At 45.2% G+C, this 22,524-nt stretch overlaps 1 protein-coding gene and 1 long non-coding RNA gene across 5 annotated transcripts in view; one reads left to right on the top strand and one right to left on the bottom strand.

Moving 5' to 3' along the window:
• LOC141273825 (uncharacterized) overlaps positions 1–16,802 on the top strand; it is a 100,507-nt gene extending 83,705 nt beyond the window's left edge. For 2 of the 3 annotated variants that reach the window (XM_073686212.1, XM_073686215.1), the window contains 3 exons: positions 10,266–10,363; positions 10,611–10,719; positions 13,001–16,802. In XM_073686212.1, the coding sequence (XP_073542313.1) occupies positions 10,266–10,363; positions 10,611–10,719; positions 13,001–14,550 (1,757 nt within the window). In that variant the 3' untranslated portion in view covers positions 14,551–16,802. The remainder of the gene's footprint in view (positions 1–10,265; positions 10,364–10,610; positions 10,720–13,000) is intronic. The other variant, XM_073686214.1, reaches the window with a different exon arrangement.
• Positions 1–22,524, bottom strand: part of LOC141273827 (uncharacterized) — a 123,940-nt gene that overhangs the window by 78,036 nt on the left and 23,380 nt on the right. The gene's annotated exons all lie outside the window — the stretch shown is intronic.

The raw sequence follows: 22,524 nt of genomic DNA, 5'->3' as shown, positions 1-22,524 counted from the left end.
TCTTCATCCTCCTCTCCCTCATTGTCCCCCAATGCACAGTGGGATGAAATGAGGCTGGGCTGTGTGTAATCGACCGCTACTGCTTCTTAATCCATCTCATCATACTCTGGCTGCAATGCCTCCTCTTTAATTCTCTGCAGAGAGCGTTGCAAAAGACAGACAAGTGCGATGCTGACACTAATTATGGCGTCATCGCCACTCACCATCTTGGTGGACTCCTCAAAGTTTGTCAGGATGGTACATATGTCAGACATCCAGGTCCACTCCTGAGGTCTTATGTGTGGAGTCTGACCTGAATATCGACGGCCTTGTTGCAGCTGGTACTCCACAACTGCTCTCTTCTGCTCACAAATCCTTTGCAACATGTGGAGGGTAGAGTTCCAACTTGTGGGGACATCACACACCAGTCGGTGTGCCGGAAGCTGCAAACGCTGCTGCAACACAGCAAGGACGGCGGAAGCTGTAGCCGACATCCGAAAATGAGCTGACAGGCGGCGTACTTTGACGAGCACATCTGGCAACTCGGGGTACGATTTAAGAAACCGCTGAACCAAGTTAAGCACATGAGCCAGGCATGGTACGTGTGTGATCTCGCCTCGCCTCAGAGCCGCCACCAGGTTACGGCCATTGTAACACACGACCATGCCTGGATGTAGGTTCAGCGGTCTCAGCCACAGATCTGCCTGCTCTTTCACAGCTGTCCACAACTCACAAGCAGTGTGTGGTTTATCACCTAAGCTTATGAGTTTCAGCCAGCACAGCCTGTTGCCGCTTGGCTGAGGCAGTACTGCAGTGCTTCCAGCTTGTAACTGATGTGGTGATATCTGAGATGGAGGCTGAACATGAGGAGGAGGAGGAGGATGATGCGCAGGAGCTGTACAATGTTGGGCCAACTATGACTGACATAGGGCCCGCAATCCTCAGTGTGGGGAGGATGTGTTCCGTCCCAAGGTCCGACTGGGTCCCGGCTTCCACTATGGTTACCCAGTGTGCCGTCAGGGAGATGTACCGTCCCTGGCCACAAGCACTTGTCCACGTGTCCGTTGTCAGGTGGACTCTCCTACTAACTGCGATGTTGAGGGCACGGCAGATGTTTTGGGACACGTGCTTGTGTAGTGCGGGGATGGTACACCGGGCAAAATAGTGTCGGCTGGGGACCGAGTACCGAGGGACGGCCACCGCCATAAGGTTGCGGAAGGATTCTGTCTCCACCAGCCTAAAAGGCAGCATTTCCAATGCAACCAGTCGTGAAATGTGCGAATTTAGAACTGTGGCCTGCGGGGCGTTGGCTGCGAATTTGCGCTTTCGTTCAAAGGTCTGGGATATGGAAAATTGAACACTGCGGTGGGACGTGGATGTTGTTTCTTGAGAAACTGCCATAACAAGTGAAGACTGAGAGGAGGGGTGTTACGCACACGCCCGGACTGACTGGCGTGAGCATGATTAGTGATCCCACTGGACCTAGAACCGAGGAGTGCCTGGAGGTGCCTGGAGGGGCGTAACTAAGTATGAACTCGGTCCGACCAAGGTCACATGGCGGCTCAGTCGACTCCGTGAACCAGGGAGGAACCGAGCAGAGGGACCAGGTGCTACTCCAGGTCAGACCTCGGTCACAGCTGTTGACCCACACCGGGGAATGCAGGAACAGGCAGGTTAGGCTGACATGCAGACAGATGGATACTGGCAGGCATGGCTGGCATGCAGACAGGTGGGCACTGGCAGGCACGGCTGGCATGCAGAAAGGTGGGCACTGGCAGGCACGGCTGGCATACAGACAGGCGGGTACTGGCAAGTAGGAATGCAGGCAGGATAGGGACGAGTCCAGACTGGGACAGAGGAATGGAACCGCAGGTGCGGTAGACAAGCAGAGCAGAGCAAAACCCTCAGGTGCGGTAGACAAGCAGAGCAGAGCAAAACCCGCAGGGGCGGTAGACAAGCAGAGCCAGAGCAAAAACCGCAGGTGCGGTAGACAAGCAGAGCCAGAGCAAAAACCGCAGGTGCGGTAGACAAGCAGAGCCAGAGCAAAAACCGCAGGTGCGGTAGACAAGCAGAGCCAGAGCAAAAACCGCAGGTGCGGTAGACAAGCAGAGCCAGAGCAAAAACCGCAGGTGCGGTAGACAAGCAGAGCCAGAGCAAAAACCGCAGGTGTGGTAGACAAGCAGAGCCAGAGCAATAACCGCAGGTGCGGTAGACAAGCAGAGCAGAGCAAAACCCGCAGGTGCGGTAGACAAGCAGAGCAAAACCCGCAGGTGCGGTAGATAAGCAGAGCAGAGCAAAACCCGCAGGTGCGGTAGACAAGCAGAGCAGAGCAAAACCCGCAGGTGCGGTAGACAAGCAGAGCAGAGCAAAACCCGCAGGTGCGGTAGGCAAGCAGAGCAGAGCAAAACCCGCAGGTGCGGTAGGCAAGCAGAGCAGAGCAAAACCCGCAGGTGCGGTAGGCAAGCAGAGCAGAGCAAAACCCGCAGGTGCGGTAGACAAGTAGAGCAGAGCAAATCCCGCAGGTGCGGTAGACAAGCAGAGCAGAGCAAATCCCGCAGGTGCGGTAGACAAGCAGAGCAGAGCAAATCCCGCAGGTGCGGTAGACAAGCAGAGCAGAGCAAATCCCGCAGGTGCGGTAGACAAGCAGAGCAAATCCCGCAGGTGCGGTAGACAAGCAGAGCAGAGCAAATCCCGCAGGTGCGGTAGACAAGCAGAGCAGAGCAAATCCCGCAGGTACGGTAGACAAGCAGAGCAGAGCAAATCCCGCAGGTGCGGTAGACAAGCAGAGCAGAGCAAATCCCGCAGGTGCAGTAGACAAGCAGAGCAGAGCAAATTCCGCAGGTGCGGTAGACAAGCAGCAGAGCAAAGTCCGCAGGTGCGGTAGACAAGCAGAGCAGTGCAAAATCCGCAGGTGCGGTAGACAAGTAGAGCAAAACCGCAGATGCGGTGAACAAGCAGAACCAGATACACACAAGGTACTTACAATGAAGTAGCGAGTGTACACAAAACTCACAAACAGAAGTACAGAGACAACGAGTTGGAGTTAGGTGCAGGTGCAGACACTGCAATTAAAGGGAAGGTTCGGACATAGAGACAAACAGGTAACGGACTAGGACACAGTTCAGACAGAAACTGAACCAGGAATTAGATGCAGGAACGAGCCTGGGAACTCAGCCCCCAGGATGGCGGAGACAGACTAGAAGTCACAGATACAGGTAGCAGGCCTGGGTATACAGCCCCCAGGGGCGGAAACCGACAAGATAAAGGACAGGACCTGGCAACTCAGTTGCACAGAACAAACTGAATGAAAGTGTTGCTCAGGCACCTCCTACTGTGTGGAGGGGGTTTAAGTATCCAGTGACTCACAGCAATAGGCTGTGGACGCATTAGGACTGCGCACACTGCAGCTTTAAGAATCTGGAAGCAACAGCGCCGCCGCCCTAAGTCAGCAGACCAGAGACATACAAACAGCAGGTACTGGAGCAAAGTGTGCAGTCTGGCCTGATAGGCAAGATTGCGGTCTTGCATGGTGGGAGGTGGTAAGCCATGCAAGTACGCCACCAGGGATGTTACAGTACCCCCCCCCCTTTACGCCCCCTCTTCTTCAAGCCTGCAAGGATTTCCTGCAGAGAATTTGGAGGCCGATCCTTCTCTTTAAGAAGATTACCTCTTCTGTCCACTAGTGGGAATGAAACTGGTCTCACCATCTTGGTGACTAGGATGCTTCCTCCCATCGAGCCATCCTCAGCAACAGATGAAGTGGGTGAAGTACCAGCAACAGGACACAGGAAAGTATCTCTCCATTTGTTAATATTGGGTAGTACCCCAAAAGGATTCACGGTACAACTGGAGGTCCTCCACAGGGTTGGAGAGGTGCAGAGACTCTGGGTTAACCACCGCTATGACGTACACTTTGCCAAGCTTACTGGATGAAGTGGGCGAAGTACCAGGTACAGGGTGTAGAAAAGTCTCACTCCATTTGTTATCAGGTAGAACCCCAAAGGATTCAGGAGACAACAGGAGGTCCTCCGCCTGGTTGGAGGGGTGCAGAGACTTGGAGGTAGCCACCGCCTTAATCGACGTATTGCCAGATTTATTAGAAATGGAGGATCCTTGCTTAGAGACCAACTTCAGTCTGGTTTCTGAGATGACACGTCTGCGAGGCGGGGCGATACCTGAAGCCAGATCATTGGTACAATTGTCGAGACTGTGTGGTGACATTGCCTCCGCTTCCCTTCCTTCGGAGACTTCGGCACACAGTGAGTCAGCGACTAGCAGATCTGGTGAAGAAGAAGAAGAAACTGCTGACTGTCCTGAAGATATGGGGACTGGACACCCCTTGCACCTTAGCAGTCCCCCAGGAAACGCCATGCAGGTTCTCCAGGCCTGAGTGGGCACTAGATCGCTCGGCTCTGGACGACCTGTGGGTAAACCAGACGGCACCTGGAATGTGAACTTCTTGATGTATAATGCTCCAATCTGGAGCTTAATTTGTACAGACATATTTTGACTGTTACTGAGTAGGGCTCGTCCTTCCGATGACAATGCCCAAACCGGCTTCTGGAGTTGTCGGACTGGAATCAGACACCGACTCTTCAAGGCTTTAAGCCCGAAACTTCCGGTTAATCCGAGGCCTTCACTTGCCACGGAGACAGTCATGGTCATCTTGTTGAGAGGAAACACTAACGCCAAGAGCAGCCTCTCCTACAGGCCTAATGTCTTGGGATTCTCCAACCTTCGCTGGACAAAGACCGTCAGGGGGTCCCAAACAACCGCAGCGGGACCGCATTCCGATTTTGTGACTGAGTTCTGGCTTCTGCTTTGCCTGACGAACATAGTCATCCTTCATCGATTCTGTGCGGATAGCTGCCTCTACAGGCTGGGGAACAGGAGGTCTTTTGGAGGACAGAACCTGGCGTGACGGTTTACCTCTGAGCCTTGCACGTCTGGACTGCCTCTTGAGGTTCGGAAGAGAAGTATTCTGTGGAGCATTGTCATCCTGTGTGAATTCTGTGTGGGCAGCAGTCTCTTCAGGCTGGAGAACTGGTAGGCTACCTACACACATTACCCATCGGGGCTGCTCCAAGATGTTGGGAAGGGAAGCTTTAGCAGAAGCTTCAGGATTAGGGTTATCGAAGACCATTAGAAAGGCCACCAGGAAGGGCTGCAGGTCCAAGACAATAGGATCCCATGCTTCCCATAGCGGGGTGATTCATTTCAAGGCATCACCTGCTAGGTAGGACATCAGAAATGCTACTTTTAACTCGATCAGTGGGAAAATAGTGAGCATAAAATTTGAAATGTAGCATGCATTGCTCCACAAACGCATGACTTCTGTTTTGGGTCCCCATGATACCATGGTGGATCCGCATGAACGAGTGCTGATAGCTCCATTTGTGCTGGTGTGTTAATCGCCTGGACCTCAGCTTGAGAAATTTTTTTTCCTTGGTGCACATATTCGCAAGACAAGGATTCAGATGTCTCTGAGAGCGAAGGGCTATGGGGCTCAATGGGAACCATGGCCTGAGCAAACTGTTACGCACACGCCCGGACTGACTGCCGTGAGCATGATTAGTGATCCCACTGGACCATGAACCGAGGAGTACCTGGAGGGGCGTAACGAAGTATTAACTCGGTCCAACCAAGGTCACACGGCGGCTCAGTTGACTCCATGAACCAGGGAGGAACCGAGCAGAGGGACCAGGTGCTACTCCAGGTCAGACCCCAGTCACAGCTGTTGACCCACACCAGGAAATGCAGGAACAGGTAGGTTAGGCTGGCATACAGACAGGTGGATACTGGCAGGCATGCTGGCATGCAGACAGGTGGGTATTGGCAGACACGGCTGGCATGCAGACAGGTGGGCACTGGCAGGCACTGCTGGCATACAGACAGGCAGGTACTGGCAAGTAGGAACGCAGGCAGGATAGGGACCAGTCAAGACTGGGACGCAGGAACGGAACCGCAGGTGCAGTAGCAAGCAGAGCAGAGCAGAGCAGAGCAAAACCCGCAGATGTGGTAGACAAGCAGAGCAGAGCAAAACCCGCAGGTGCGGTAGACAAGCAGAGCAAAACCCGCAGGTGCGGTAGACAAGCAGAGCAGAGCAAAACCTGCAGATGTGGTAGACAAGCAGAGCAGAGCAAAACCCGCAGGTGCGGTAGACCAGCAGAGCAGAGCAAAACCCGCAGGTGCGGTAGACAAGCAGAGCAGAGCAAAACCCGCAGGTGCGGTAGACAAGCAGAGCAGAGCAAAACCCACAGGTGCGGTAGACAAGCAGAGCAGAGCAAAGCCCGCAGGTGCGGTAGACAAGCAGAGCAGAGCAAAACCCGCAGGTGCGGTAGACAAGCAGAGCAGAGCAAAACCCGCAGGTGCGGTAGACAAGCAGAGCAGAGCAAAACCCGCAGGTGCCGGTAGACAAGCAGAGCAGAGCAAAACCCGCAGGTGCGGTAGACAAGCAGAGCAGAGCAAAACCCGCAGGTGCGGTAGACAAGCAGAGCAGAGCAAAACCCGCAGGTGCAGTAGACAAGCAGAGCAGAGCAAAACCCGCAGGTGCGGCAGACAAGCAGAGCAGAGCAAAACCCGCAGATGCGGTTGACAAGCAGAGCAGAGGAAAACTGCAGGTGCGGTGAACAAGCGGAACCACATACACACAAGGTACTTACAATGAAGTAGCGAGTGTACACAAAACTCACAAACAGAAGTTCAGACACAACGAGTTGGAGTTAGGTGCAGGTGCAGACACTGCAATTAAAGGGAAGGTTCGGACATAGAGACAAACAGGTAACGGACTAGGACACAGTTCAGACAGAAACTGAACCAGGAATTAGATGCAGGAACGAGCCTGGGAACTCAGCCCCCAGGATGGCGGAGACAGACTAGAAGTCACAGATACAGGTAGCAGGCCTGGGTATACAGCCCCCAGGGGCGGAAACAGACAAGATACAGGACAGGACCTGGCAACTCAGTTGCACAGAACAAACTGAATGAAAGTGTTGCTCAGGCACCTCCTACTGGGTGGAGGGGGTTAAAGTATGCAGTGACTCACAGCAATAGGCTGGGGACGCATTAGGACTGCGCACACTGCAGCTTTAAGAATCAGGAAGCAACAGCGCCGCTGCCGTAAGCCAGCACACAAGAGACATACAAACAGCAGGTACTGGAGCAAAGTGTAAAGCCTGGCCTGATAGGTAAGATTGCGGTCTTGCATGGTGGGAGGTGGTAAGCCATGCAAGCACACCGCCAGGGAATGTTACAAGTGGGCATCTTTGCATGCAGTATGGACAGGGGATTGCCTTGCACGCACAACAGGGGAAGAAGCAGTGGTGACATCCGCTAACACTGGTCGTGGACCCTGGGGTTCGCCCCACAAAGTCGGATGCTTTGCTGACTTTGTGCCTGATCTTGGATTAAAGTTGACTCAACCTCTGTCCTGTGTCCTTGTGTGTACCACATTGAGCATGGAGAAAAGAAAGAAGACCAAAGAACTGTCTGAGGACTTGAGAAACCAAATTGTGAGGAAGCATGAGCAATCTCAAGGCTACAAAGTCCATCTCCAAAGACCTGAATGTTCCTGTGTCAAACGTGCGCAGTGTCATCAAGAAGTTTAAAGCCCATGGCACTGTGGCTAACCTCCCTAGATGTGGACGGAAAAGAAAAATTGATGAGAGATTTCAACGCAAGATTGTGCGGATGGTGGCTAAAGAACCTCAACTAACATCCAAACAAGTTCAAGCTGCCCTGCAGTCCCAGGGTACAACAGTGTCAACCCGTACGATCGGTCGGCGTCTGAATGAAAAGGGACTGTATGGTAGGATGCCCAGGAAGACCCCACTTCTTACCCCGAGACATAAAAAAAGCCAGGCTGGAGTTTGCCAAAACTTACCTGAGAAAGCCTAAAACATTTTGGAAGAATGTTCTCTGGTCAGATGAGACAAAAGTAGAGCTTTTTGGGAAAAAGCATCAACATAGAGTGAACAGGAAGAAAAAAGAGGCATTCAAAGAAAAGAACACGGTCCCTACAGTCACACATGGCGGAGGTTCCCTGATGTTCTGGGGTTGCTTTGCTGCCTCTGGCACTAGACTGCTTGACCGTGTGCCTGGCATTATGAAGTCTGAAGACTGCCAACAAATTTTGCAGCATAATGTAGGGCCCAGTGTGAGAAAGCTGGGTCTCCCTCAGAGGTCATGGGTCTTCCAGCAGAACAAAGACCCAAAACACACTTCCAAAAGCGCTATAAAATGGTTTGAGAGAAAGCACTGGAGACCTCTAAGGTGGCCAGCAATGAGTCCAGACCTGAATCCCATAGAACACCTGTGGAGAGATCTCAAAATGGCAGTTTGAAGAAGGCACCCTTCAAATATCAGGGACCTGGAGCAGTTTGCCAAAGAAGAATGGTCTACAATTCCAGCAGAGCATTGTAAGAAACTCATTGATGGTTACCGGAAGCGGTTGTTCGCAGTTTTTTTGGCTAAAGGTTGTGCAACCAAGTAGTAGGCTGAGGGTGCCAATACTTTTGTCCGGCCCTTTTTTGGAGTTTTGTGTGAAATGATCAATGATTTGATTTTTGCTTCATTCTCTTTTGTGTTTTTTCCTTGCAAGCAAATTAAGTGAAGAGAATAATACCAAAGAATTTGTGATTGCAATCATTTTCAGGAAGAAACTGAGTATTATCTGACAGAATTGCAGGGGTCCCAATACTTTTGGCCAGCACTGTAAATCTCTCCCTAGCTCAGCAGCACTCTCCCTACACTGTCTGATCCGTAGCGACTGTGTCCAAGATGGGGGCACCCGGTTTTAAATACTCGAGGTGACGCTGTGCGGCCAGCCAATCACTGTAATGCACACAACTAACATTGCTGCGGCATTACAGTGACTGTCTGGCCATCCCTGCTTGTTCATTGGCTCTGTAAAGAGCGCCAAACATGCAGGGCGGAGACCCGAGCTCCCTCCCGAGTAACCCGAAAATGCTCGGTGCTCGCCGAACATCCCGAGTAGTGAGATGCTTGGGCGAGCACCGAGCAGTGTCGAGCATGCTCGCTCAACACTATTAATTAACTGTTTAGAAATATTTTTTGAGGGGGAGCGGTAAGAGAAGCAGTTACACTTTTTTTTTTTTTACCTGGCATGATTAGTGTGATAATTTATTGTACATATTACGGTTGTAGTAATGGCCTAATTGAGAGGAGTGACTTTATTGCTAAAAAGTTGGCAGGTTTTCTACTAAATTTTGCTTTCATTTATATCATCTTTTTATGTTTTGCTTTTTTTTCTGCTCACACTATGGGACTTAAAGTTGTGATTAGTTAAGCACATTGATAATACCTTGAAATACTATTCCTAAATGCTATTAACCTTTTAGTAGTAAACTAACATGCAATGTATTAGGCTTCAATCTTGGCGTAATAGGCACATCCTTTACGATACCCCCCTTTTTTTTTTTCTTAACTTTTTATTGAAAAATTCCACAGGATAATGGTTACAAACAAATACTGTCATATTATAAGGTCAGGGTAATCCAAACATTGACCATTCTCAGTTCAATACAGTTTACATCACATTCTTAATAATCAGAGTAAACAGTTAAAGAAAAACAAACAAGTTGAAACATAAGTTTCATTATGGAGTACTGCACTCTTTACTAAACTGGCCAGTTCCTTACAAGACCCCTTTTTAATTAACTAGAGATACTGATGGACTGATCTCGTCAAGTTCCCTAACTGCCAGGGTTGCTATTGAAAGCCGCATCTGAGTTGTTAAATGGCCACAAGTCTCTGTTCTCACGTCATTTTCTTATCCCAACTGGTACAGTGAGAATATTGCACTATTACTGTGCTATTGAGCTTTATACACACATGTGGACTTACACAGGAGCAGTCACTGGCCGGTGGTGCAGGCTGGCAGAAAGAATAGTCCAGTAGCCAGTTCGAAATGCAAGAGCAAGACTAACACGTTTCACTAAAGCTTGTCAAATTTATAGCGGACAGTAGGATAAAATAGCTTGCAGTCCCGTCAAAGGCTACACAGCAGGAAGCAAGCACCGATAGAAAATAGAGGACACACGAAGGTTAGACAGCAATACAGATATCACAGTTCTCTTCTAACATAGTACAAGATCAAAAGACGGACAGTGTCAGTAAAAGAAGGCAAATGAAGGTCAAACTTGAAGTCCAGACCAGATTGGGACAAGTGTGCACTACAAAATGCAGTGTGAAAAGGCCTTAAGAGAATTATGAGGATGCACAAAACAGATGACAATTGATTCCATCCATGTATGTGTCTTTTTCAGATAGATCTAGTAAGAGGAATCCACTTGATAGAAGTCCCTGTTCAGTATGTTCCCAGGATTCTTCAGAGGAAAATCAGAATGGTCAGCAAGATTACCAGGTACATAGACCTGAGATTTCCTCTAATAGTATACATGCCAGTGCTCTATGTTTATGATTGCAGCATAAATCTAGTTTATGTACTATATGCAATACTTTTATGCTTAGGGATACAATATACTGGAGTTTATCTAATTGGTATAAGTATATGATGGAAATGCATGTAGCATTTGGTTATGAATAAATTTGGGTTGTTTTTACATTTTTCAGTCTTCATAATTGTTTGTTACATATATTGTGAATTATAGGTTATACAGTTGCCTTATATCAAAGATGAGGATTTAACTGAAGAAGAGGAGAATTGTGAGGATGTAACAAAGTGTAAGGAGGCGGAAATGCCTGCAGACATCCGTACTGGTGAGTGATGACCATTAATTGCTTCTTCTGTCTCAATGCTAATGTCAGAACTACCCTTAGAGATAAGTCTTCTCTTTGGTGGTTGAGAAAGGTTTCAACCCTTAATTCCTTATTAGAGTGAATTCACATGCGGCACATTTTACCAATGTTGATTTGGCCACAGCAATGTCACTACAGAGTCTTCTGTGTTAAATGTGGATTTGGATGCAGATTTGGAGCCAAACGCTGTCAATTTCACCATTTGCATTGTCAAGAGTCAAATTCAGGGCAAATTTCCAGGAAAAATTTTGGAGGAAAGTGCATCTTATAGTCCGAAAAATACGGTAACCTCCATTTAAACATAAAGGCAAAGTTAGGCTATGTGCACACGATGCAGAAATGAAGCAGAAAATTTCTGCATCATTTCGCATCTCCCTGGCAGAAAAAAACGCATGCAGATTGTGCATGCTTTTTTCCTGCGGAATACATGCGGATCCACATGCGTTTCCACATGCATTTCCGCATGTGGATTGACAAGCGCTTTCCAGGCGATTTTAGCATCACTTGGAAAGTGCTTGACAACTAGGTCACACTATATAAATCCATGCAACCGGCATGGATTTATATAGTGTGACCCGAGAGAGTGGTAAAAATAAAAAAAAAATGTATACTTTACCCTCTGATGGCCCGCGCTGTCCTGCTCAATCCGTTCTCCCTCGCCGGCAACTTTGAATTGAAAGACCTGCCGACGTCAGCGTCACGTGATCCGTCACATGACTCTGACGTCAGCGCAGGTCCTTCAACTCACTGCAAAGTGCCGGGAACCAAGCAAATCTTTCCCGTATATTCTTTGGACTTTTTATAATTCTTTATCTCCATTGCATTATGAATTGAATCAAGATCAAATATTTATGCCAAAATATACTGCATCTATGTATTAATATTGCCTAAAGTGCATTTATCACATTAGTAATTTTAGTAATAATGTATATGTTATTACTAAAGTTTTGGCTTAATTTGTGAAATTTCCATTTTTTTTTATTGGAATACAAAAATGTCATTATTGTTTTTAAATAAAACGATGCCACCTAAAACAGAAAACTGTCTAGTTATAGTCAATGTGAATAGGCTATAATAGGTAGAAATGGATAGGGACCGATACGTTTTATGATGGGGGCGTGCTGGAGTCAGATGCTTGTGATTCATGAAGTGGTGAAAGCCTCTTCATGAATCTGAAGTGCCTAACACGTGGCGTGCTCCTCCATGCGCTATGCCAGAAATCTCATTCCAGTCAGGTAATGAAGTAAGATTTCTGGCATACGAAACGCCACAGTTCATCATGAAATATACAAACTCTGGCAACACCCCCGTCACACCCCAGCTCCACCCATTTCATCATAGCTGGGAGAAATTGACATGCAAAACACTAAAAGTGGTAACATTTTGGCACAACTGCGGGTTGCACCTACATTTTGTGACAACAAACTTTTCCAGTAGCAGGAAAATCTGGTAAAATCCAATATTTTATTAGAAAAGGCATATGAAAGTCAAAAAACAACCAATCCCATCACCAGCTTCAACCATTTATGGTACTACTGCTGTGTAATTTCATCTATGCTGCTGTTCTTTGTCTCTTTGTGCTAGAAAAAAACAAAAGGGAATGAAGAGCAGGATTCTGTGTTTCTTTGCTGTGCAATGTATGGCACAGATCATAGAAGCTAGTCTCTCCCACCAGCTCAGAGTGGATTACAAAGTTGAGAGAGAGCATGAGAAAGTTACTCATCATTTACTCACACAGGATAGTTTATTTTGAAAAGTTAATTCTAAGTATAGTTAACCATTAAATGGAAAGCACTGGCATGATCTTTCAAATTATGCAGACATTGTGTAAGAAGGTGAATGACTGGGTCAGGATTTAGACTTGGGGGGTGGGCGAAGGGGTGAATCTGTTTATGCAAGATGTTCAAGAAGGGTGGAGTGTGGATTTGTAGACAAAACTGAGAGCAGAGGGGGAAGGAAGACGATGGAGAACAATGTCTAGACACAGACAGCTCAGTTGAAATGGTCCCTTTTGCTGGAAAAATTATCTCAACAGTGGGTGTTGGTAGAGAAACGCTACGGTTGGTCCAAGACATTTATGTGCCCTGTATGAGGTATTATGAAATGCATTTATCATTACCAGTCTGCAGAGAGAAATCCTTGCTTTTAGGATGCATTGCATGGTCTTAGAGAAAAAGTGTTCTTGGATTTCCTTTTGTGTTGTTTGCAAAAGATGAAATACAATATGTTTTATATCCAACAGGAGACTGCACCAAAACCTTTGTAGAACGTCTCATTTCATTTGCAGATTATGAAGGAACGTATGACCGTTTTGCAGACAGCAGTTATGGAGACTATTCAAGAACACTCCTTACAACAAATTTACCATCAGTCTTTCAAAGCATAGACCTATCTACTGATCCAACTAATCACAAGGAACCTTCGCCTGGTCCATCACAGATTGATAATCAAACTACAGGAGAAACCGGAAGTAAAATATTTCCTTGTTCTGAATGCGGGAAACATTTTACAAAGAAATCCAATCTTTCTATGCATGAAAGAATCCACAGAGATGAGAGGCCATTTTCATGTTCAGAATGTGGCAAAGGTTTTCGCCAGAAATCCGTTCTTTTTAAACATCAAAGACGACATAGAGGAGAGGAACCATTTTCATGTTCAGAGTGTGATAGAGGTTTTCAACAGAAATCAGATCTCATTGTACATCAGAGAACTCACACAGGAGAGAAGCCGTATGCATGTTCTGAATGTGGGAAATGCTTTATGCAAAAATCAGTCCTTGTTACACATCAAAAAATTCATTCAGGAGTGAAGCCATTTTCATGTTTGGAATGTGGTAAATGTTTTACCCGAAAACAAGATCTTTTCAAACATCAGATAACTCACACAGGCATGAAGCCATTTCCATGTTCAGAATGTGGTAAATGTTTCACCACAAAATCAAATCTTGTTGAACATCAGAAAACTCACACTGGTGTGAAGCCATTTTCATGCCCAGAATGTGGGAAATGTTTTATCCAAAAATCAGATGTCGTCAAACATCAGAAATGTCACACAGGTGAGAAGCCACATTCATGTTCTGAATGTGGGAAATGTTTTGCAAGGAAATCCTGTCTTGTGGAACATCAAAGGACTCACACAGGGGAGAAACCATTTTCATGTCCAGAATGTGGGAAATGCTTTAGCCATAAGTCTGCTGCTGTAAAACATCAGCTAATCCATGCAGGGGAGATGGCATTTCCATGTCAGGAGTGTGGAAAATGTTTTCCGAAGAAATCATATCTTATTGATCATAGTATAACTCACACAGGGAAGGAACCATTCTCATGTTCAGAATGTGGAAAATCTTTTAGCCATAAGTTAATTCTTGTTAAGCATCAGAAAATTCACAAAAGTGAAAAGCCTTTTTTATGTTCTGAGTGTGGGAAATGCTTCACAAGAAAATCAAGTCTCATGGAGCATTTGAGAAGTCACACAGGAGAGAAGCCATATTCATGTCCAGAATGTGGGAAATGTTTCAGCCAGAAGTCTGATCTTGTTAAACATCACAGAACCCATACAGGGGAGAAACCATTTTCATGTTCATTATGTGGGAAGTATTTTAGACAAAAATCAGTCCTAGTTAATCATCAATTAATCCATACAGGGAAAAAGCCATTTTCATGTTCAGAATGTGGAAAATGTTATAGCCATAAAGCAGCACTTGCTCAGCATAAGAAGCGAAGCCATTTTAATGTTCAGATTGTAGGAAATGTTTTACCTTATATAGTGTTCCAGGGAAATCATTTGGATTAAAAAAAAACAAAAAAAAACCACAATCATCATCTTATTTTATTTTGTGTTTGAGCAAAGTTGGGCCATTAAAGGGAAACTGTATCCCTTCACAGCACCAGATCGCATGCTAAAGTACATTCCAGTAAGGGTTCTTTTGTTATGTCCAGTCCCATAGTGTTTCTCCCCAGATATGGCAGTTAGGTTGCTAAAAGATGTTTTTGCCATTTCTTTGTGGCCATCATTAAAGTCTAAAGAATACATTTAAAATGGAAAACAATGGGCCAGATTTACTATTGCATTTGTGCCTTTTTTCAAAATTTGTGTGTGTGTGTTTTTTGCTTGTTTTTGATTTGTGCCTTATTCTTTTGCTTTGCGCCTTTTAAAGTCTTTTATGTGTTTTTATGTGCTTTTTATTTTGTTTATTTTTTTTCTGTGTTCTCCATTGTGGGCAGGAGTTTGCATATATTTTTAGGTGATACATCAATTGCATCTTTTTAAAAAGTCATCAGATTTTTATACAAATGTACTCTAGTTATCCCCACACCCTCCCTGGTGTGATTTAATTTGTTGGAAATGTTTGTGCAAATTTTGGGTGATTTTAGCTGGACATGAGACTTTTTACCCTAAAAGGTTGCAAAAGAGGTTAAAGGCACATATGAAGAGCAATTTTTTATTTTGCACAAAAAGGAATCACGTTTGCCACTTAATATTTTTTTGCGATTAAATAATTTAAACAAACACAAGACAAAAAATAGTTACTATAAAAAAAAATCAAATTATGAATCTGGCCCAATACTTAAATACAGTGTTCTGCATAAATGAGTATGCCCCCTTTGATAAATAATATTTTAATCTCACTGAACACAACGACATCTTTCAAAATTTTGACAAGACTGTGTTTCATAGAGGATTTTTTTAAACCATAACATGAAAGTAAGGTTAATAATAAAACTTTCATTACAAAATCTTCAGTTTGAACTATATTAGTTGAAGCAAAAATAAATACACTTCACATAAACTACTACATCTAGCATTTTGTATGCATTTTTCTAAATGCATGGTACCTACAGTGAAACATGGTGGTGGCAGTGTCCTTATTTGGGGCTTTATGAGTGCTGCTGGTATCGGGAGCTACATTTCATTGATGCTATCATGAATTCACAGATGTTCTGTGACCATATATATTTAAAGAGAAAATGCTGCGATCAATCCGTGCACTTGGTAGACGTGCACTTTTCCAACATGACAATGATCCAAAACACACAATTGTGGCATTTACGAAGAACAGGGTGAAAGTTTTCAGTGGCCAAGTAAGTGTCCCAATCTTGCTCCAACCAAAACACCTATGGGGAATTCTAAAGAGAAAAGTTGAGCATCACTTTCCATCCAGGCTCTAAAACAGGTTGTTCTTGAAGGATGGAAAAAGATAGATTTTGCAATGTCATTCCATGCCTAGAAGACTTGGCGCTGTCCTTAAAATCATGGAGGTCTTAAAAAATACTAGATGTAGTCGTTTTAAATGTGATGTGTAATCATTTTTGTAACAACTAATTTGAGTAAAATTGAAGATTTTGTAATGATTATATTAACTTTATTTTCATGTTATGAGTAGTGTTGAGCATTCCGATACTGAAATATCGGGTATCGACTGATATTCGCTGTATCGGAGTTCCGATACTGAGTTCCGATACTTTTACAATATCGAATACTGGAATCGGAAGTTCACATAATACCTGCGCTCTGCAGTGTCTCTGAAGGATGACAAGCTGGATGGCAGCGCTCAGCAGCGATCCAGCCTGTCATCAGAATGCCATCCCAGCGTGGGAGAATTCTTCTGCTCAAGCGCTGACATTACATTATCTCCCTTACATTACAATTAAATGGAATAGCAGGAATTAATATTTTTTTTAAGACGTTAATGCCACGGCCATGGTGGTTGTGGCATTACAGTGGTTGCCCAAATCGATGGGAACAGTGCTCACAGTGAAACATGAAAAGCCGGCAATTCAGCAGCGGCATACACCGGTACCCGACAATTTAGAACAGAAAGAATAGAGCTTCACACATAGATTAGATAGATAGATAGAAAAATGTAAGTCACATATATAATAAGTACAGTGATAGTGTTGATTACTGTACTTGTCATTTAATGTTAAAGGATTTATTAAAAAGAATAATAGTGTTTTCATGCACCGTCTCTTTTAAAAAGCCGGCCGGCAATTCAGCAGCGGTACCTGACAATTTACAACAGAAAGAATAGAGCATCACACATAGATTAGATAGATAGATAGAAAAATGTCAGTCACATATATAATAAATACAGTGATAGTGTTGATTACTGTACTTGTCATTTAGTGTTAAAATAAAGGATTTATTAAAAAAAAAATTGGCGTGGGGTTTCCCGTAATTTTAGTCTCTAGCGGAGGTTAAGCAGACAGCTGGGGCAGATGTTTGAAGCCTGGGAAGGGGGTAATACCCACGGAGCTTCCCAGGCTACTAATATCAGCCCCCAGCTGAATACCTAGCCTTTACTAGCTATTAAAATGGGGGACCCCCCAAAAAAATGACTTGGGGTCCCCCCTATTTTGATAGCGAGCAAAGGCTAGGCAGACAGCTGGAGGCTGATATTAATAGCCCAGGAAGGGTGCCATGAATATTGGCCCCCTCCCAGGCTAGAAACACCAGCCGTCAGCCGCCCCAGAAATGGCGCATCCATAGGATGCGCCAATTCTGACACTTAGCCTCGCTCTTCCCACTGCCCTGTAGCGGTGGCAGTGGGGTAATAGGGCTGGGGTTGATGTCAGCTTATAATGCCAGCTGACATCAAGCCCAGGTTAGTAATGGAGAGGCGTCTATAAGACACCCCCATTACTAACCCCATAGTAAAAGTTAAAAAAAAACACAAACACCCAGAATAAAGTCCTTTAATTGAAATAAACACACAATTCTTTATTGTTCTAAATTAAACCATACCTACCATCACACCCATTCCAGCTGAATCCAACGATCTCCTACAATAAAAGAAAAATAATAAACCAACATCATCCTTACCTTTCCATGGTTCCCAGGACAGCTCAAGCTCTGCTACATCGAGATGACAGGCTGGATCGCAGCCGAAAGCCCCCAACCACCAGCTGCCTATTTGTACCTGGTCGGACACAAAAATACAGGGAAGCCCTTTTTTTCTTAATTATTTCATGAATTTTATGAAATAATTAAAAAAAAAAATATGTGGGGCTTCACCCTATTTTTATGTCCAGCCAGGTACAACTAGGCAGCTGAGGGCTGGAATCTGCAGCGCAGGGAGTCCCAAGCTTTCTGCCCCCGCCCCCCCGCTGCAAATTGCAGTCCGCAGCCACCCCAGAAAATGGCGCGTTCATAGAAGCGCCATCTTCTGGCGCTGTACCCAACTCATCCAGGGCCCTGGTGCTGTTGCTCACTGGGTAATAAAGGGGTTAGGGCCAGCTTGGTATTATCAGCTTGCCCTAAGCCTGAAATTCATGGGGTCACGCCAATATTAGACATGACCGCCATGAATTTCTAGTAAAGTATTTAAAAAAAACACAACACCCAGAATAAAATCCTTTAATTGAAATAAACACACAATTTTTTTTCTGGATGCCGTCACAGCCAGACACTGAGGAGCGCAAGCATGCCTGCGCTTCTCAGTGTCTGCGGCATGACAGGCTGGATGGCAGCTTTCGGCTGCGATCCAGCCTGTCATCTCGATGTAGCAGAGCTGGAGCCATCCTGGGAACCATGGAAAGGTAAGGATGATGTTGATTTATTATTTTTCTTTTATTGCAGGAGATTATTGGCTACAGCTGGAATGGGCGTGATGCGAAGTATGGTTTAATTTAGAACAATATAGAATTGTGTGTTTATTTCAATTAAAGGACTTTATTCTGGGTGTTTGTGTTTTTTTAACTTTCCACTATGGGGTTAGTAATGGGAGTGTCTTATAGACTCCTCTCCATTACTAACCTGGGCTTGATGTTGACGGCTGGTGTTTCTAGCCTGGGAGGGGGCCAATATTCATGGCACCCTTCCTGGGCTATTAATATCAGCCTCCAGCTGTCTGCCTAGCCTTTGCTAGCTATTAAAAGAGGGGGGACCCCATGTCATTTTTTGGTGGGTCCCTCATTTTAATAGCTAGTAAAGGCTAGGTATTCAGCTGGGGGCTGATATTAGTAGCCTAGGAAGCTCCGTGGGTATTACCCCCTTCCCAGGCTTCAAACATCTGCCCCAGCCGTCTGCATAACCTCCGCTAGAGACTAAAATTACGGGGAACCCCACGCCAATTTTTTTTTAATAAATCCTTTATTTTAACACTAAATGACAAGTACAGTAACCAACACTGTCACTGTACTTATTATATATGTGACTGACATGTTTCTATCTATCTAATCTATGTGTGATGCTCTATCTTTCTGTTCTAAATTGTCGGGTACCGATGCTGAATTGCCGGCCGGCTTTTTTAAAGAGACGGTGCATGAAAACACTATTATTTTTTTAAATAAATCCTTTAACACTAAATGACAAGTACTGTAACCAACACTGTCACTGTACTTCTTATATATGTGACTGACATGTTTCTATCTATCTAATCTATGTGTGAAGCTCTATTCTTTCTGTTCTAAATTGTCGGGCACCGCTGTATGCTGCTGCTGAATTGCCGGCTTTTCATGTTTCACTGTTCCCATCGATTTGGGCAACCACCTCCCCCAATGCATTCTACATTATTGTTAGTTGTTTTCCTTCATGTAGAATTAAAGTACAAGGAAAGAAAGGGTTTATTTTCATTCCGATATTTGTGTCCCATTGACTTGCATTGGTTTCCGGGATCGGAATCGGCGATATCCGATACTTTTGGGTATCGGCCCGATCCAATCCGATATTTCCTGATATCGGAAGGTATCGCTCAACACTATTTATGAGTTAAAAAAATGTTCTATGGAAGTCGGTATGTCACAATTTTGGAAATTTGTTTTTGTGTTACGAGAGCTATTGATTCAAATTTATGCTGAAAACCGTTTGTTGTTATTTTTAATATAATTGCACAAAGTTTCAATCTACAATTTTAATTAATGATGGAATAATCAGACCTCCATTCTGACATAATTGATATTATGTTCTCCCATAACTCCTTTGAAATCTCCTTAGCTATAAGGAATAACTCTCCACCTAAATATAATTCCAAATGGTCCTCCTAGAACACAATTTTTTCTCCAAGCAAGAGAAGCCTCTTTATATGATGTTTTATTACTTTGCCAGAATTATTTTAATCTATACTTCATTCTATGTTGTTTTTGCACTTGGTATGTTAACTGTTGTAGTGCAACTACGTTAAGATGATCTTCATTTCCTTTTTTTTCTCTCTCTCTCTTCTTCCTTTTCTCTTTCCTTTATTGGGTTGCCTTTCCTTTCCCTGCATCCTTTTCCTGACCCGTTGTTCCCTATACTGTAAAAATCCCCTAATAAAAAGAATTTTGAAAAAAAAAAAAAAAATAATCAGACCTTCTTTTTCACTCTAATCTGAGTTGCAGATTTTTCTCTTGTGGGAGTGTTTTGCCCTGTGAAATACATGCTCAGTTTGTGTCCATGGAGCTGCTGTTTTTAGCTTTGATTCATGCTGTCATGAATCCTCATCATTTCAGAAACTGCTTCCTTCATCTCCATGTGTTTTCCTCCTTGTCTATAGCCTGTTTTGCCACTCTCTCCACTGCAAATATCTTTACAACCCCAACCTCTCTAAGGCTATGTGCCCACAATGCAGAAATGAAGCAGAAAATTTCTGCATCTATCTGGCAGAAAAAACGCATGCAGATTGTGCATGTAATTTTCATGCGGAATACATGCGGATTCACATGCATTTCCGCATGCAGATTGACAAGCGCTTTCCAGGTGATTTTTAGCATCACTTGGAAAGTGCTTGACAACTAGGTCACACTATATAAATCCATGCAAACTGCATGGATTTATATAGTGTGACCGTTAAAACAATGCTTAAAATAAAGCTATACTCACCCCCGAGGCCCCGGCGTGGCTGCAGCGCTCGTTCCTGTCTGGTTCCTGGCTGCCGGCATATCGCGAGACACAGCGGTGAAGGGCCTGCGGTCACATGACTGTGACGTCACCGAAGTTCCTTCAGCGCTGCCGGCATGCAGAGAGAAGCCGTCGGAAAGGTGAATATAAACTTTATTTGTTATTTTATTCTTTTTTTCACAGGTACAGTGGTACCCAGGTCTGGATGAGAGTCTTCTCTCCTCCAGAACTGGGTACCATCCGCACATTGAATCGCATATAATCCGTGTGTACAAATATATATGCGTCTCAATGCAAGTCAATGGCGGCGCTTCCGCAAAATTAATGAACATGCTGCGGATTTATGAGCGCTGCAGAAACGCTGCAGAAAAATCTGCAGCATGTGCACTGACATTGCGGAATGCCATTGGGGACCATGGGGTGCGGATTACCATGCGTTTCCGCTGCGGAAACGCATGAAAAACGCATCGTGGGCACGCAGCCTTACACTAAGAGAAGGGAGGTTGCAACAGAGAGAGTCAGAGCTCTGATGCCGTGTCGGACTGGGATGCCAAAGCCCCACCAGTAACGGACTCCACGGCCCCACATGCAAATGTGACATTATCCTCAATCACAAATGTACTGTATATAACAATGAACTGGGTAGATTGTTACATGAATAAGATGCTGCCTTTGTCTGTACATCGTGAGTCAAGTATATTGTGCCAAGTACTGCTCATATAAGAGGGTGGTGGCCCACTCCTGCACAGGGGCCCACCGGAGGATTCTCCTGTGCGCCAGTCTGTATTTTTTTGGAAATCACTCAGCTACATAAAGGACTTAAAGAAGACCTATCACCAAAAATTACCTCTACCTTTTTTATTTCAATATATTACTAGTAAAAAAAATAAACTAAATTCTTCATATAAGTCATTAATGAAGCTTCAAATAAAGTAGTAGTATAGACCCAGGAGCAGCGCACTTCCAGTCACTGGCTGTGCATGAAAGCTGCAGAGGGAGAAACTGTGTCATCCAGAAGATGGCAGCGTCCGTCATTGAAAAAGAGGTACAAAAAAACAGTTTTTTTAGGTAGAGACTAACTTTCAAAGCAGTCAGTATCTATGTAAAATACCGTGGTTTTCGGACTATAAGACGCACCGGACCATAAGACGACCTAGGTTTTAAAGGAGGAAAATAGGAAAAAAAATGTAAGCAAAAAATGTGGTCATGATGCCGTATTATGGGGGAGGGGGTCTGCTGCTGACACTGGTATTGGGGTAATGTCCCCCAATTCTGTTAATATCCTCCATCCTGGTATGTATGACCCCTCCTTCCTGGTATAAGTGGCCCCCATCCCATCCTGGTATGCATGGCACCCCTTTATCCCCCATCCTGGTATGCATGGCACCCCTTTATCCCCCATCCTGGTATGCATGGCACCCCTTTATCCCCCAACCTGGTATGCATGACACCCCATGAGCCCCCATCCTGGTATGCATGACACCCTCTGAGCCCCCATCCTGGTATGCATGGCACCCTCTGAGCCCCCATCACGCTACCTACAACAAAAAAAATAAACACTCATACTCATCTCCTATCTCCTCCAGCGCTGTCACACTCTGCTGCCGACACTCTCACTGTGTGAACCGCGCATCGCAGGGCGCGCATTGAGTCACTGCCATGCGCCCTCACACAGTGTGAGATGCTGTGCTGGAATAGTCACCGCTCCCCACGCCGAGACTCTGTGCGTGGGGAGCAGTGACCATTCAGTCTCTTCAATAGCCGGCACACTGTACCACAGCGCGGCTCCTGCTGGTGCCGGCTGTCAGTGTGCCCGCTATAAAAAAACATGAATATTTCCTACAACCCATGGGAGTGGGTTGTAGGGAATATTCATGAGCTTTAATAGCGGGCACACAGACCGCAGAGCTCCAGCAGGAGCCGCGCTGCGGTACAGTGTGCCGGCTATTA

The sequence above is a fragment of the Phyllobates terribilis genome, unplaced genomic scaffold (assembly GCF_046119375.1).
Source record: "Phyllobates terribilis strain yellow unplaced genomic scaffold, ASM4611937v1 Scaffold_5__5_contigs__length_657084704, whole genome shotgun sequence".
Lineage (NCBI taxonomy): Eukaryota > Metazoa > Chordata > Amphibia > Anura > Dendrobatidae > Phyllobates > Phyllobates terribilis.
This window is presented reverse-complemented; position numbering and strand designations above follow the sequence as displayed.